This window comes from Sminthopsis crassicaudata, chromosome 6 (assembly GCF_048593235.1).
Source record: "Sminthopsis crassicaudata isolate SCR6 chromosome 6, ASM4859323v1, whole genome shotgun sequence".
Lineage (NCBI taxonomy): Eukaryota > Metazoa > Chordata > Mammalia > Dasyuromorphia > Dasyuridae > Sminthopsis > Sminthopsis crassicaudata.
This window is the reverse complement of record NC_133622.1, coordinates 141,506,590-141,524,293: the sequence shown is the minus strand read 5'-3', so window position 1 is coordinate 141,524,293 and position 17,704 is coordinate 141,506,590. Positions and strand designations below refer to the sequence as shown.

General features: G+C 34.3%; 1 protein-coding gene across 2 annotated transcripts in view; it reads left to right on the top strand.

Moving 5' to 3' along the window:
* Positions 1 to 17,704, top strand: part of HPGDS (hematopoietic prostaglandin D synthase) — a 37,127-nt gene that overhangs the window by 17,488 nt on the left and 1,935 nt on the right. The window contains exons 3-5 of one of the 2 annotated variants that reach the window (XM_074274545.1): positions 826 to 918; positions 1,811 to 1,920; positions 12,677 to 12,775. In XM_074274545.1, the coding sequence (XP_074130646.1) occupies positions 826 to 918; positions 1,811 to 1,920; positions 12,677 to 12,775 (302 nt within the window). The remainder of the gene's footprint in view (positions 1 to 825; positions 919 to 1,810; positions 1,921 to 12,676; positions 12,776 to 17,704) is intronic. The other variant, XM_074274546.1, reaches the window with a different exon arrangement.

The following is a 17,704-nucleotide window of genomic DNA, read 5'->3' as shown; positions in this document are numbered from 1 at the left end:
CAACTGGTCAAATCTGAAATAGCTTTCTAACTCAATTCTTCCTCATTCCAAGAATACTCTGTCTACTATACTATAGATGTCCTAGGTTGTGAGATGTGGTTTGTATCAATCAATTTTTAGCATTCGGAAGCAAGGATTCTTGTATGTTATCTGAAAAAAAAATTTTTAAATAAATAAAAAGCCTTTATTTTATGTAAAATAAATAAGTAGAATGATATAATAGAACAGCTTGCATTCTATGAATTTTTAAAATATTGAAATACTTGAAATTGAAAAACTTTACCTGATATGATATTCCTAAAGTATATTTTACAACTACAATAAATAACTATATTTGGTTGGTCATGGAAAATTCAATCAAAATAGCCATTGCTACTGGAAAGGGCATGAAAACCTACTGCTCTGTGGTTCTATTCATAATCCTTGTGACTGCCTTTCCTGATTATATATTTACTTTTCAGTATATAATAGACTGTAGGCTCATCAAGGGCATTGAATTATTTCATTTATGCCCTGTAGCATAGTGCCTGGAAAAAAGTAAATACTTAATGTTTATTTCTTTGATTTGATACTAGGTTGACTTATGAGGCAGTTAGGAGCTGCAAGAATGCACGTGGTCATTTTCCTGGCACATGAAATCTCATCATGAAAGTGATTCTTTGGAATTAGGTCTAAAACCGTCTGAGTTTTCCCTTATACCCTTTGCCAAAAAGTTCATCACTACTAACTAATATTTTTTAAAAATTTCCATGACTCATCTGAAAAAAATCACATTGCATTTTCACTTTGTGTATTATCTATTGATTTATTTTGTTTTATTTAAAGCTGTTCCATTTGGCAAAATTCCGATTTTAGAAGTTGATGGAGTTCCCCTTCACCAGAGTCTTGCCATAGGAAGATTTTTGGCTAGAGAAGCAGGTAATTCATTTAAGATTTTTGCAATTATATGTATTTTGATGTTGGTTGATTCTGGGCAATGAAAAGCACTAGCATTTAGGTTCTGTATTGAATAAAAATATTAAAGCCTATTTACTGGAAGAGTATCTGCTGAGCACCTAAAAGTATAATACTGTGCTAGAGATAGTAGCGATTACAAAGGTAAATAAAATCCCTGCTTTTAAAAATCTTACAGTCTCTTGATCCAAAAATTAATTAATATTTGTATTACAGCCATGGCCAAATGGTTGGTTTACTATGCTCTTAAGTCAAGGGTGATTAATTTTTTTGTTTTGTATAATGTACCCCCTCTTTGGCAGACTGATGAAATAATGTATTTGAATACATTCTCAGAATCTGTTCTCACAACACATGTATTTGAGTACATAAAATAAAATATTAGCATTGTAAAAAAAAATGAATGTTAGTTTAAAAAAAAAAAAAGATGTACATTTTTCACCCATCCAACTTCATAGACTCCCTGAAATCTATCCATAGATGCTCAGGTTAAGAATTCCTGTTCTAAAGAAATAAGTACAGTCTGTAGAGATAGTCTAACTACTGATTCATGCTAAATTAACCTCAATGGAAAAAGCTTTCAGGACCAGCAATGATGGTTTGTTTTTCCCCCCAATAAAGAATAGAAGAAATTTTCTTTTAAAGCTCACTTCTGGCCCTCTTTCCCTCTTCACACATATGCAAATTATATATTATATGTTACATATAATATATTTACATATTATATTAACCCCCAGTATCTAGACACAGGTACCATTGGAAAACTTTGTAAATATTCAATGTATCCCTTTTCCCAAAAGAATAAATTATAGCAATTGCTTTTCTGGAACTGTAGCAAGCTTTCTCTATTTTATAGGTTTGGCAGGGAAGACAGAGTTGGAACAATGTCAAGTTGATGCCATCATAGATACCATGGATGACTTCATGTCAAGGTTTCCTTGGGCGGAGAAAAAAAAAGATATCAAAGTAATGTCATCAATTACACATAAAAATAATAACTACATATAGGGAGCATATTAGAATATATAGGAAACTAGCCTCTGATTCAGGAAGACCTGGATTCAGATCTCACCTGATACATATAGGCTGTATTACTACAAATTCTCTACCTTAATGAAATCAGAGGTCTGGGCACACTCCTACATATACAGGTAAGTATGTATATATGTATACATATATATATATGTATGTATATATGCATGTATACATATATACACATGTATGTTTTATTACATAAATGAAAAGATACCTAATACATAAATGAAAATTTTAAGGTATTATATTCATATGATAGTCTGTCACACGTGAAAATGTAAAAGATAAGGAAGTTTTCAAAATGTTTTGAGCAGGAAGCAATCTTGGGAATCATCTAAACTACTGCACTTCATTTTATAGATGAAGAAAATGGGCCCCAAAGAGAGATGAAGTGACTTGCTGCTATAATCTATTGTTCTCTATGCTCTTGTTATTCCATCATATTGTTTTCCTCTTACCCACCATTCCTCCTACTCATATATCAGATGTTATCCACAAACCTTAGATGTCCCACACAGACATCATATTTTTCCTATCCTCAGTTACATAACAAATGATGCAATGATATTTATTCAAAGGCCATCAATTCTCAGATATTGCATATATTCCCCATATTTTGGATTTTTCACAAGCATTGAGAATCATTTACCTGCCATGCTGGTTTGAAGATGTTCCCTAGCTTATTACAACCAGTATATTTTACAGTTTTTTTTCTCCTGTTAAATAGATTTATAAGTAAAGATCAGAATATCAGTGGATGGAGAGACTTAGAGGAACTTTGTCATTAATAGTGAACCTACTCTTAGGCCTTCTGGGGGATTAGGTTTGGAGCAACATTAGGGTACACTGGTCAGTACCTTTCCTTCTTTCCCTCCCTTCAATTGATCTCTTTCCCTGTACAAGAATTATTGTGAGAATTCATTAGTTACTTCATAAAAGAATTCAAAAAATATTAAAACATTTAAAAAACAATGATTTCCCTTTCAGAGTTCATGATTGAGCTCTTTGATCTATGATTCCTATCATAACTCTTACATAAACTAGTGGAAGCCACAGTTTCTGAAGTTGTTCTTACAAATGACACATAGGATTTTGGTCAATGTTGTTGTCCAATCCTATTACATATGTATATATGTATACAAATATGTATATGTATTATTATATATACATATGTATATATATGTACGTATATATATATATATACATATGTATATATATAATTTTTTTAAAAAATAGGAACACCAGGTTTCCAACTCTTTGTGATCCTATTTGGAGTTTTCTTGGCAAAGACACTGGAAAGGTTTGCTACTTCCTCCTCTAGTTCATTTTACAGATGAGGAAACTGAGGCAAAAAGGGTAAAATTTTCTCAGGAATTTCTGGGCAATTGTCCAGGGTCACACAAATAGAAGATGTCTGAGGACAAATTTGAACTCATGAAAATGAGCCTTCCTGATTCTAAGCCCAATTCACAGCCATCCAGCAACTTGAATAGGATACAGAAAAGAAAAGGACCTAAAGCAGAGCTATATGGGATATATATGGTGAATGGGCATGACCTGTATGAAGACTCAGCAAAGGATATTCACAAGGAGCAGTTAGATGTAGGAGATAGACCATAAGAGGGCAATGTCATTAAAACCTGCAGAGAAGAGAACATCAAAGCGAAGAGGATGCTTGACAGTGTCTGAGTGTATGGAAAGGTCAAGAAAGATTAAAGACTGCCTCTGGAGAGAGTAGTTTCAGTTGAGTGAAGTGATTACAGAATTGAGTGAGCATAATCAAGAGAACATTGTCACAAGAACAGCAATAGTGTACACTGAAGACCTGTGATTGCCTTAGTAATATGATGATCCAAGACAATCCCAAAGGACTTATGATAAAGCATACTTTATGTCTCCAGAAAAAGAACTGATACTATTTGAAGACAGATTGAAGCATACTGTTTTTCACTTTCTTTCTCTCATTTTTTTATGTTTTCTTCTGTAAAATTACTAATATGTAAATGTTCTACATGTTTGCATATGTATGACCTAGTGCAGATTACTTACCATCTCATGGAAGGGGAGGAGGAAGGGATAAAATTTGGAACTCAAAACTTTAGAAAAAATTTTATATGTAATTAGAGAAAAACAAACTATTGAAGATGGAAAATTATTTTTAAAGTAGAACCAGGAGGAATGATAATGTGATTGATAAGATGGACTCCTCCTGAACTCTCAAAACTACTCAAAACAAGAAATATATACAAGAAGCAAAGCAATTGCAACTGTTTCCATATCCAACTAATAAGAAATCTAATGCATACACAATCTGATGAATTAATACCAGAAAAAATTAATTCTAAAACACTTCCATACTCTGGAATGGCAGAACAGACAAATGCTTACTCTCTGGGATTCACTCAGCAGGTTTCTTGCTTGCTACTGTTTGTCTCTGCCAGCTCACTCTGATCTTAATCTCAGTCTACCATTCTGGTGCAATAAGTAGGAGAATGTAACTTTCTCCCTCCCTCCCATGTTCAGAGGGCATAGACAAATAAGAACAAAGAACACTGCAACATCTGACCAAAAGTTATGTGGGGCTGCACCAGAAAGAAAGGAAAGGTACTAGCATATAGCTGGGTCCAGAAATCTCCTGAGGCAGAAACTGAGGCTGATAAAAATTAACTCTCTAGCACTTTGAGATAACTTTGAGAGAGATCTGAAAGATCTTGAGTATAAGCAATTAAATCAATAGGAAGACAAAATAGAAAAATGTCTTCTAGAGCATTTTAAAAAGTTCAAACTTTTCTGAATAGATATTTCAAGGCAAAGGAAAATAAATCAGTACCCCAAGAAGCAAGAATATTGATTCCCAAAATTATGGAATTACTCTAAGATGTTTCCAAATAATTTGAGAGAAGTAAGAATTATGAAAACAGATTTATGGCCTGCAGAGCAGAAATAATTGGCAGAACATAAATACTTAAAACCATAGTGGCAAGACTTAATCAAAGAAATGAAAATAGTTAACTGATTAATTGGCAGTGCAAATACATAAAAGTTATGGGCAATCTGGAAGAAAAAAAATATAACAAAAGCAAAAATATATGATCTTGAAGACAAGATGCTTTGAAATAACTTAGGGATCATAAGCTTCCCAGGACATGACAATTAAAAAAGAAACAAACAACATAATACAAGAAATAATACAAGGAAATTGCCCAGAATGTCTGAATACAGAAAACAAAGTACTAATCAAAAGAATTTACAGACCACCTCCAGAAAAAAGAAAGAAAAAGAACAAAAAAGGAAAGAGGGAAAAAAAAAAAGAAAAGCTCCTATACAATATATTGGTTAGATTTAACAATTCAAATAGCAACAAATTTTATTTATTTTACAAATAACCATGGAAAAGATCTTCAAAAGTCTTCTTAAAGGAAAGGAAATCCATGTAAAACAAGACAATTTTGCAACCATCAGAAACCTCAGAAGGGAATGAAATAATATATTCCAAAGAACAATGGAATTCAAGATGTAACCCATGGTGAGACATGTACAAAAAGTTGATATTTAATAAAAAGAGAGGCATTTTAAAAATTTATATGAGTGGCTTTGGAGAGGTGGGGGGGAGGGACCATTTAGACATTGGCAGATTATTTATTTTACAAGCACCCTAAGATAATAGAAACACAGAAAAGGTAAATAAGCACAAATGCTAAATATAGTCTAAGTATGGAAATGAAATATACATCCAAAGAAATATTAGCATATGAAAGAGATGAATTGCAGCTAAAGATTAAATGATCCTATTCCTATATTAGGTTTGTGATTTTCTTTCATAATACCATAGCTACATCAGCTTCCAGTAAAAAATGTAAACCAAACTAATAGACAAATGTTAGAAAATATTTTTGGTAAGTCCTTCTACAGATTTACTAAATAATCAATCAAAAAGCAATGATTAAGCACCTTCTCTGTAGTAGGCATTGTGCTCTGTGTAGGCTGTCTTTAAGAGACAAATGAAATCGACCTTGTCCTCACATAATTTTCTATTGATGATGGGCATTGTAGAGTCATTACTTTTCTTCCATCTCTAATATTCTAGAAATAGAATTAAAAATTATCAGAATTCATTAGTTCCGATTATTGCTGAGAGTTTGGGGGAAAAGACTTCAATAATTTTTAGACTATCAATTTGTATTCATTTTGTTTTCAAGCTATCTCTTTATCCTCAACTTTCTGAGATCCAGGAGCTCACTTTAGTCTAGTCTATTGATGAATATATCATCTCTGCCTATTGCAAGTATTAACAATACATTACTCATTTGAAAACAAAAACAAAACCAAACAAAAAAGAAAAATCTTTTGCTCTCTTCCCATTTCTTTTTTTCTATGATGGGTTACACTGTTCCCACCTTATGATTCAAACAAACTGTGCCATTGAATTTCATCGTGTAAAAGATGTTACTAGTTAATCGATTCATACTTCATTACCTTTGTGTTTTTTAAAGGAGCTAAAATATTCTGCATTTGAATAAATTATGAAAATATCTCTCTTATAATAGCTTCCTGAAACTACTAACTATATATAAATTTCAGATATTTAATTTCAAGTGGGCCAGCATCTTTTCTAATAAAATTTCATAAGTCAAAAAATAACTGCAAAAATTTAGCAAAAACCAAAATATCTTTTAAGGTCAAATGGCCCTTATAATAATTTGGCATATTATTAAACTTTCTTTGTAACTTTACTTCCCTTCCTTGGGACTCTCTAAGCTGCCCTGCCTAGCTCTAACATCCATCCATCAAACTACCCTCCCATCCATTCATTCAATCAATCAACAGGCATTTATCAGGCATCTGCTATATGCCAAGCACTAAAGTAGAGAAAGACAAAAATGAATTGTTTCCTTTTTTTAAGGATTGTATACATTCTATATAAGAGAATACCATAATACATATAAGATTTATATATATATATATATATATATATATATATATATATATATATATATATATATATATATACACACACACATATATACATATACACATACCCAAGAATATATAATGTATATACATATATCTATAGATATACATAGCATGCAAACGTGTATACACATGTATAAAAGTATGTATGCATGCTATGTGTATGCATACATACATGCATGCTCACATGCACACAAATATCCTAGTTATTTAGAGGAATCAGAAAAGGCCTCATATAGGAGGTGGTGGTACTTAAGCTGAGCTTTCAGGAAACTCAAGGATCTTAAGCAGCAAAGGTGAGGCAAGAGTATCTTCTAGGCACAGAGGATAACCTGTACAAAAATATGGAGATGGGAGCTAGAATGATGCATGTGAGCAATGACAAGATCAGTTTGTCTACTCTAAACCATAGAACACAATTCTAGCAATGTGATACTTTTAGACAAAATACATTAAATTTATCCCTCTTTTGCCTTCCCACAAAGCAATTGAAGAGAGCATTATTGTAAATTATTTCATTAAGTTACAAAATCCTTATGTCATAACTTGAAAAGTGACCTTCTGTTCTTTAAGTGACCTCATACCACAAAGTAATATCTGAAGACAACCAATATACAAGGTTCTATGAGAGTATTCACTTATTGCTTTACTAAATGCAGGCAATTAATGGCGGAAAAGTGAGTGAATAAGCAAAGATAATGGCTTCTATGATACAGTTTTGAATAGTAAGACTTAAAATTCAAAGTAAAATTCACTGCCCAGAATCCTCAAATTCCAGAGAAGGGGGAACCTTAGAATTGTCCCAATCACCTGTTAATTGGGTTTTGTGTTGAGTTTTATTATTCATGTCTTGAAAATTCACAATTTATTTTTTTATCCCTGAATTCTAAGACCAGAAAATGGAAGGAACTCCTTCTTCCAATAAATTATCTCAGGGAATAGCTTGGTATAAACAGGTTGCCTTACTTCCACGTAAGAAGTGAGACTTGAACCTCTCTATTATCTCAGATATTAGGAAAAGATTCTCCCTCACCCCCACCCCCACCCTGAGAGAGCTCTATAGAAAGCATACTTAGATTAATAAAGAGATAAAGTTTGCTTGTAACTTGGGAGCAGATTGGTGGACTCTTGGAAACATTAAAATGCATGTCCCCTTGATTCTTCAAGGAAGAAGAAATAGAGGCAGATAATTGGAAACTAGTAGATCAACTATGTGACTATTACAATGATAAAAGTCTTGATTCAATTTCTAAGGAAACATTTTATATATATATATATATATATATATATACATATATATATATAACATAACATAATACAATTGGCCTTAAAGAATCCCACAAATTCTATAAAAAAGAAAAGCTCTAAGGAGAACAGTCAGACAAGGAAGCCTATGGAGAAAGCAGAAGAGAAGGAGGAAGGTACTGATAAAATAGCCAAAAGGCATAGGGTACTTAAAAGTCATGGTTATTCTCACTCTCATAGCCCAGTTTCAACTCCACCTATGCCCAAGCAGGCTCTTGACTCTCCCCCATCAACTTCACCTTCCTGGATGAAGGTAGGAGGAGGAATGGAAGGGGCAGTTATATTACCAGCACCTCCCCCTCAGCAATCAAGCCCCTCTCCCCTGCCCATGATTCCATTGCAAAAGGCACTACTTAAAGCTAAAGAGGAAGGGCAGAATACAGCTGATTTGAGAATAGAAATTTATCCTGTGATTGAACAGCTTAACTCTTTAGATCAAGAAAAAAAGAAGATATACTCCTTTTAATCTAGAAATTATCAAAGACCTAAAAAAGGCTTGCACTCTTTATGGGTCTAGTCATTTTACATTAAGATGTAATTACAAAATTTGGCTTATGAAATTTTAACCCTGAGTGACTGGAAATCTATAGCAAGGACATGCATAGAACCTGGACAAAACTTGTGGCTTTCTGAGTATAGTGAACTCTGTAGAATATAAGACCAATGAAATAGGCAACCTGGAGCTAATATACTAGTCATCTCTGACCAACTAACAGGTATAGGTCTTTTGCAGACACTTTAGCACAGATTAATTACCCCATAGCAGCATATGACCAAATTGCTTCTACTGCTATCAAAGCATGGGGCTTTCTCCCAGGTAAACAAGATAGAGGAGAAGCCTTTACAGAAATAGAACAAATGAACCTTTTGCTGATTTTGTGGGATGTCTACAGACAGCTATCATACAAACTATTGGTGAAAATGCAACAACAGAAATTATGATAAGGCAAATTGCTAAGGAAAATGCTAATGAGGTTTGTAGAAGAATTATACTAGGACTACACAAGGATGCTCCTTTAGAGGAGATCATAAGATTCTGTGCCACAGTAGGAACAAATACCTTTTATACCCAGGCTATGATGCAGACTTCCCAAGATCTGAACATGGGAAGACAGGGACCCTTTTGGCAAGGGACTTCCAGAGAGACTCTTGAATGCTTTCATTTGAAAGCCCAATGTTGGCATAGAGACAGAGTGAGGAAACAGGGTAGGAGAACAAGACCCAAAACCCCATGTCCAAAATGCAACAGAGGCTTCCATTAGGCATCAGAGTGTAGATTGATTCAGGGAAATGGGATGGGGGGCCCAGCCCAAGGGCCCAAAGCAAAAAATACTTGGGGCATGATGGCAGCTGATGCTACACTCAGAAAACCTTTAGAAATTCAATACCCAGAAATGACCAATCATCCAGGAAGGAATCTGATGGAAGAAAGGGATTACAATTGGGGAGAATAGAATTGTATGCAGCTGGGACTACTGAGATATCCCCTGGAGAGGTGAAATCTGTTCCTCTCCAGCCTATGGATCCCTTGCCTCCAAGCACAGTAGGCTTGACCATTTCGCCTCCTGAGAGCACTTTCTGATGTGGGAAACTGGGAAATATGTACATAATATCCCAGTCACTAATATAGGTAGACAATGTGTGACTTATTAACTGGGAGAAGCAGTAGCATCAGGTTTACTGATACATACTCCTAATCAATCTGGTGATGGTCGCCCAGATTCTGACTCCAAGCAACAGAATCCAGCTGGATAGCAGTTGTGACAGCTGATCGGCCTATGCTCACTATCTATATAAATGGCATATCATTAGAAGAATTGGTAGACAGAGGTGCAGATTGTACAGTCATTAGAGGTGCCAACTGGCTCAGTCACTGGCCAAAGATTAAGGTAGACACCTACATGTCTGATGTACAAGGATCAATAGCAGCTGAAGTTAGTGCTACTCTTTTGAGATGGACATTTGAAGGTGAAACAGGAGTTTTTACTCCTTTTGTAGTTGAAAAATCCCCATCAATCTGTGGGGAAGAGATATTTTTTACAACAGTTAGGATTACAAATGAGTACTTAGGTTTTTTAGGCAGGGCTGCTGTTGAAGTGCCAACACTTTCACCTGTTCCTATTCAATGGAAAACTGATTCACCAGTGTGGATAGAACAGTGGCCCTTAGCTAGAGATAAAATTCAGGCCTTATTAGATATAGTTCAGGAGAAACTTGACCAAGGACATTTACAATCTTCTCTAAGTACTTGGAATTCCTCAGTATTTGTTGTAAGAAAGAAATCTGGAAAATGGGGGATGTTGACTGATTTAAGAAAAGTAAGTGAACAGATAGAAACTATGGGAACTCTTCAGTCTGGACTTCCATCTCCTACTCAATCTTGCCTAGAAAATGGCCTCTTTGGGTTATAGACATTAAGGATTGTTTCTATTCTATCCCTCTAGATAAGGAGGATATGAAAAGATTTGCCTTGTTAGTGCCCAGTGTTATTTAGCTGAGCCTTATAAAAGATATGAATGAACAGTTTTGCCTCAAGGAATGAAAAATAGCCCTACTATGTGTCAAATGTATGTTGCTGCTGCTCTTACTCCAGTAAAAAAAACATTCATCTGTCGTTTATCCATGTTGTGGTAGACACCTTTTCAGGATTTACTTTTGCAATATCAGCAGCATAAGAGATAGCCCAAGTGGTCACTGAATTCCTTATACAAGCATTTGCAATTAGGAGTCTGCCACAAGCAATAAAAATAAATAATGGATCTGCATATACTTCTAAACATTTTGTACATGGTATCGGATTTTGCATACCACTGGCATACCTTTTAATCTTCAAGAACAGGCAATAGTAGAGAGGAGAAACAAGAGACATCAAGACAAAAACAAAAACAAAAAAAGACTCCAAAAACAAAAGAAAAGGGGAGCCTCAGGTAACTCTAGAGAACTTCTAAATTTAGCTCTTTATACAATTAACTTCTTGATTTTTGATAAAGATGCACTGGTTCCGGCAGACAGGTTTTACAACCCACCAGAAGGGCAGTGTTCAGTGTGAGCAGCTCCACTATCTTTAGATAATCACCAGGTGATGTGGAGAGATCCAGAAAGTGGTAAATGGAAGGGACCTGATAGGTTAACTGCTTGGGGGAGAGGGTTTGCTTGTATCTCTACAGATGGAGAAGGAATCAGATGGGTGCCAACAGGCCCACCTTGTCCATTGGAGAGAAACAGAGCAGACCCTTGAAATGAAGGAGAAGATACAAGAAACATCAGGTGGTTCCCTCACTGATTGTGCCCACCACTGAAACTGCATGCAGTTATAGCAATTGACTCATGGACATAAAAAATCGTTAATGAGACAGATACAGGACTTTAAAACTCTCAGGAATCTTTGCAATCCTTGAGACATGATAAGATCATTGTAGGACTTGAAAGCCCTCAAGAATCATTAGATTCCCTAACATAAGGAAAAATTTCCAGGGATCATTGGACTCCCTGAAACGTGAAGCAACGGACAATAGATTGGTTTTGGACTATCTCTTGGCTGCTGAAGGAGGCCTATGTGTGATTGTTATTTACACACCCTCCTTCTAGGACTTCTGGAAATCTTTTCAATACCATGTTGATTCATATTGTTTATCACTACTTGCATGTACAATTCATGTTTGTTATACCACATTGAGCCTGCACTGGCTTTGGGGAAAATTATCACTACTAACCTGTGCTTTATTGCTATGTACTTGTATAATACCTCCCATGCTGATGGGTTTGTTTATACCTGTTTCTAGTAAGACCCTTCAGCCCAGAAACCTGCTAACAATATCTGGCTCAATTCCCCACTTCCTTTGGTGTTTTTCATCTCTCCTCCTGAGAAGTTGGGGGGGGGGGAGGGTTATGATCACCTTTTTGGGGTTCTCACCTCCCTGAGAAGTCAGGGAGGGCGTGACCACCTGTGTTCTAAAACAAAAGAAAGCAGGAGATGTAGAGGGCTGAAACTCTGAATCAGACAAGAGAGCACTTAAGGCTGCATATTCAATATGACAATGGCTCTATTAGCATATATTTGAATGATAGCTATCCTCACCATTGGTGCTTGCTGAATGTTTGGTAGTAAGATAATCACAGGCAAGGATTTCGGGGCAGAAGGAGAGAAGTGAGAGGCATTTGGTGCCAGGACAAGGAGGAGAGAGGCTGGAGACTTCTCCGGACTCCACAATCCAGGATACATCTTTGGCAATCTGAGTGGCAGCTTGCCTGCCTCCTTCATTTCTCCCCCTAAAGACCAAGGACTTGGATTTATCCTGACTGGCTGACTCTGAGGCCCTCCAGGGAACTAGCCAGTACTTTATAGATATAAATAAAATTTTCAGTTACAGATTAGCTTAAACTCTAACATTGTTTTTTTCCCCTCTCCTAGGACCAGATGTTTAACGAATTGCTCACAAATGACGCTCCTAGCTTACTACAAGATTTAGATCTTTATTTAGGGAAGAAAGACTGGTTTGTTGGCAACTCTGTAAGTAGTTTAAGATATCATTGCAGTAATGCTTTTAAGGTAAATTTTATTTTTGTTGATGATAATAGTGATAATAGTGGTAGTGATCATATTTTATATATAATAAAAAGTAATAAAAAAAAATAATAGGCAGCCTGACCTAGTTAGCAAGCCAATCTCACTAGAAGAGGACTAAAGAGTCAAAATTTGTATTTAAATCCTATCTCTGGCATTTACAAGTGATGGGATTCTGGGCAAATCATTTAATCTCCATGTGCCTTGAGTAACTTCTCAGGACTTACCTACTAAAAAGCTGATAGCTCCCACACAGGGAGTATTCTACACTAAAAAAATCATAGACCCTTCAGATGTTTAAGAACAGCAATTTATATGTTTCATTAAGCTTTGGTAACTGTTAAATGGTATATTGGGTAAATATCATTATATGTTTTAAAAATTAGGAAATTACGCAAAATACTTGCCCAAGGTAACACATGTATTAAGTAATCATGTTTTTAACCTTGATCTTCTGACACTCTACTGTATTCTCTAACTCTTGTTCCTTATTAGAAACACTTTATCAACTGTGGCCTAATGGACCAAAATAATAATAAGTAATATTTAAATAAGTAATATTTAAGAGTATTATTTAATACTAATATTACTAGTATTATTATACTAATAATATAACTACTACTAATAATACTAATAATACTAGTATTTAACAATAATACTAGTATTTTTGCCAAATGCTACATTATTATATGTAATTTAATTTCATCTTCATCACAATCCTGTAATTTTAATGATATTAATATATGCATTTTACCAATGAGATTGAGAATGAAATGTTAACTTGTTTGGTTATATGAGTAGGGTCGCAATATTGCTTCCTTTCAATGCTGATCAATCATAGAGATCTCACATTAAATAAGAGAAAACATAATCAAGTCATGAGAATGCTTCTGTGTAGCAAAGCTTTTAAAAATAATTGGCTTAGTAATAATAGTGAATTTTGATATCTATTTCATTATTTTTACTAAAATTTTTCTGAAAGTAAATATTCAGAAGATAAGCTTAAAGTCTAATACACTTTTATAAACAAGACATCAGTCATTTTACTCTGCTGGACAATGTCTGCAAATCATTAAACATGTAAAAACAACAGATGACTAACTTGTCCTTGGGTTGTTCCCCTTTAAACTCCCCTGGAAAAAAATTAGAAAGCTTGATGATAAAAACCAAGGATACATACACTCAAAAACACTGATAGCAGCACTTTTTGTGATAGCGAAGAACTAGAATCCAAGTAAATACCCATTAACTGAACAATGGATAAACAAAATTGTGGTCCACAAATATAATGGAACATTACCATACTTAAAGCAACAACTACAATGAATACTGTGAATCATGGGAAGATTTATATAAATTGACACAAAGTAAACAGAATCAGGAAAGCTAAATACATGAGGAGTACAATAATGAAAAAAGAAAGAACATCAACAAATCCATGAAAACTTAAATGTTATGAAATTATAATATTCAAACTTAGCCCCTCAAAAGGATATCTCTACACCTTCGAAGTTGGAAGATTATGAATCAGCAACTTAAAATGTGTACTGATATTGCATGTTTGTCAATAGCTCTAACTGTTCTTCCAATAGTGCTTTCATTTCTGACTACCAGGAAATTTTTTGACATACACAGCCTCAGCATTTTTATACTCTTATTATCTTGCCCATAAGATAGATAAGATACTCGTAATTATCATCTTTATCCAACAGTCCAATTAGTCTCCAGACTCTTCTTTGACATAGAATATTTTATACTTAAAGTACAAGTGACATTTTGATATTATTGGTAGGTTGATATAGAGACAGAGGTGGCATGGTACATAGAAGGGTGGAATTAGGATCAGGAAGAAATAAATTCAAATCCTGCTTCTGTTACTAACTATATAATTCAATCATGGATAGATAGTTCTTCATCCATAAGAGAGGGATAACACACAAGGTTGTTAGGATCAAATAAAATCATGTACTTTGAAAATCTCAACAGTATTTATGAATATAATAATTATTACTATTAGAGAGACTCCAGAAATTGAAGCTTTGGGTTTTTTGGAGTCAAGTGATTTTATTGTAATTTCATTTTCAATTTTCAAGCCAGAAATTCAATTCTATTTAAGATGGGTAATGGGGTTTCTCAGCAGAACCATAACAGATTTAAACTCTCTGTGATGCCATATTTTATATAAATTATTCTTTAAAAAGTGTTTTGCTGATGTAATGTTTAAAAAAAAAAAAACTTTCCATGTGTACACCAAATATGCGAGTTCTTTTTGTATTTGGGTTTATTTTATATTTGTAATACATATAAGCCATGAATGTGGGAAAGACTCATTCTTTACAATAATCAAAAAAAAAAAAAAAAATAGGAGAAATGTTGCTAGTCTCAGAAGGCCTTTTCAGTAATTATTGAATTGACAAGTTGTTAACAACTTGGAAAATCAACTGGGAAGTTTTTTGATGTAATGTTTTTGTTTCTCAGTCAATATATTGTTTTAAAGTGTTTATAGTCTTAAAAAACAAACAAAAAACAGCAAACAAACTCAAAAAATGGCTAAACCGAGAATGTTTTCTATCAAATGCATGAACACATAACTAGCCTATATTATGAGAAATCAAATCAACAAGCATTTATTAAATGCCTAGTAATTGCCAGGCACTGTGCTAAGCAATGAAAATACAAATGCTGAAAAAATTAATAAACCCCAAATCAATCTGCTCTCAAGGAGCTCACAGTCTAATGGGGAGTCTGGGGGCAGGATAGGAGGCGCAGAGGAAGAGACAGAATACAAAAAAAATATATATATATTTATATACAAATGATATATATACAGGTCTCTGGTATCTTTTGGAAATAATACTTGCTCTTCAAAAGATAGGATCTGCCTTATATTTGAGGGGAAGGTAGTCAATTGCTTTGCTGGCAAGTTCTTGGCCAATGTAAAATAGTTAAGATCTAAGAATGAAATTAGCCCACCATGATCACTATCTTCACAAACTCAACCCAAAATACATTAGTAAAAGAAGCATCAAACAAATGGCCAAGGCATGCAGGTGTGTTCATAAAACAGGTGTTTATGCTAGCAATTCTAAACCAGTTCACTGCCACTAGTAATTAGATGGGCTTATTAGTCACTTTACATGATGCCAAGAAATAGTAGAAACTGAACCCATCACTTCAGGATGCAAAAGTTTAGCTTTTACTAAATATGCAGGAAAACATGACCTGGTAGCTAGAATTTTATATATGTATATATGTATATATATATATATACATACATACATATATATACATATATATATGTATGTATGTATATATATATATATACACACACACACACACGCGCACACACACACACACACACACACACATACCAGCTTATTAATTTTCACTAATTAATGGAAGACAAACCCTCATATTACAAGTACAGGACTTAAAATATCTGAGAAATCAAAAAATAAACCATTGGACTTGGATCACTTTAACAGACAGGACTTTTGCCCACAATTCCCCACATAAGTTTACCCCCCAAAATTTTAAGAACATTTTTAAGAGATGTCACTGTACAAAATGTCCATAACCTCCAAGTTACAAAAAGACAACTTCCATACATACATAATACAAAGAAAGGGTTTTATATGAAAACTGAATTTCTAACATACAGCTTACTTTTCTTTTAAAGCATATAAAAATTCATTATGTTACTTTGGAGTTTTTCCCAAAGACATTTTCAGTGAGCCTACATAATATGAGTTTATATTCCAATACTTTTATGCAATTACAATAGTTATTTTACCTATCCATGCAAGTTGGCAGAACATTAAAAGAAAAAAAAAAAAAAAAAAAAAAAAAAAAAAAGTAGGGTTGAGACTTGGCCCAGAACTATTCGCATCTGAACTTCACTGAAAAATGGAAATGACATTAATAGTCCTAATGGTTGTCAGAGGTGCAACATGGAGTAATGGATAAAAAGCTGCCTCTGGCATAATAGCTATAGGAGCCTGGGCAAGTCACTTCTCTTAGGCAACTTTCTAGGGGAATTACCAATCTTTACTAGTAGATAAAGTTCCTCAGAGTTCCTTCAGTTCCCCTCACTGATTAATAGGAGGTTTATCCCTTCTGTCACCCTCCCAAAAAATATGCCCAAGAAAAAGACTAATGGCTTTAAGCTCGAATTCTGAAGCCAAATTGAGCCAATGGACAAAGGTGATAAGTAAGACACAAAGTTATATGTCAAGAGACTTGATTGGCATTGTCAAATAGAAGGGAATAAGTATTTATATAGCGCCTACTATGTGCCAGGAACATACATGACTTCACAAATATTTGATCCCGCAACAACCCCAGGAGGTAGGTGCTGTTATCCCCATTTTACAGTTGAGGAAACTGAGGCAATCAGAGGTTAAGTGACTTGCCTAGGGTCACACAGCTAATAAGTGTCTGAGGCCAATTTTGAACTCAAAATTTTACTGATTCCAGGTATCCACTGCAGCACCTAGCTGCCTAAAAAGCTCAATGGGAAGAACACATTTAGAATATTAAAATATACATAATACTTTACTTAATGTACATTTTTGGAACAGTAAGATAGATAACAGATTTAGGAAGTACCCAAATAAAAAAACATACAATAGTAAAATATAGGCTCTGGATTGATTTACGTTTTCAGAACACAAGATAAACAGATTAAAAACGTACAAAAATACTTTTGGAATGAACAAAAATCTATTCACAGAGCAAAAGTAAATACCACTGGATTTATCAAATATAACCAAATGTAGTTACCTTTGGGTAGAGCCTATCAAATGGCCCTATTAATGGGCAAAACTGACATGAATTTAACAATGGTTATACACATTTGTGTACTGAAATGAGGGG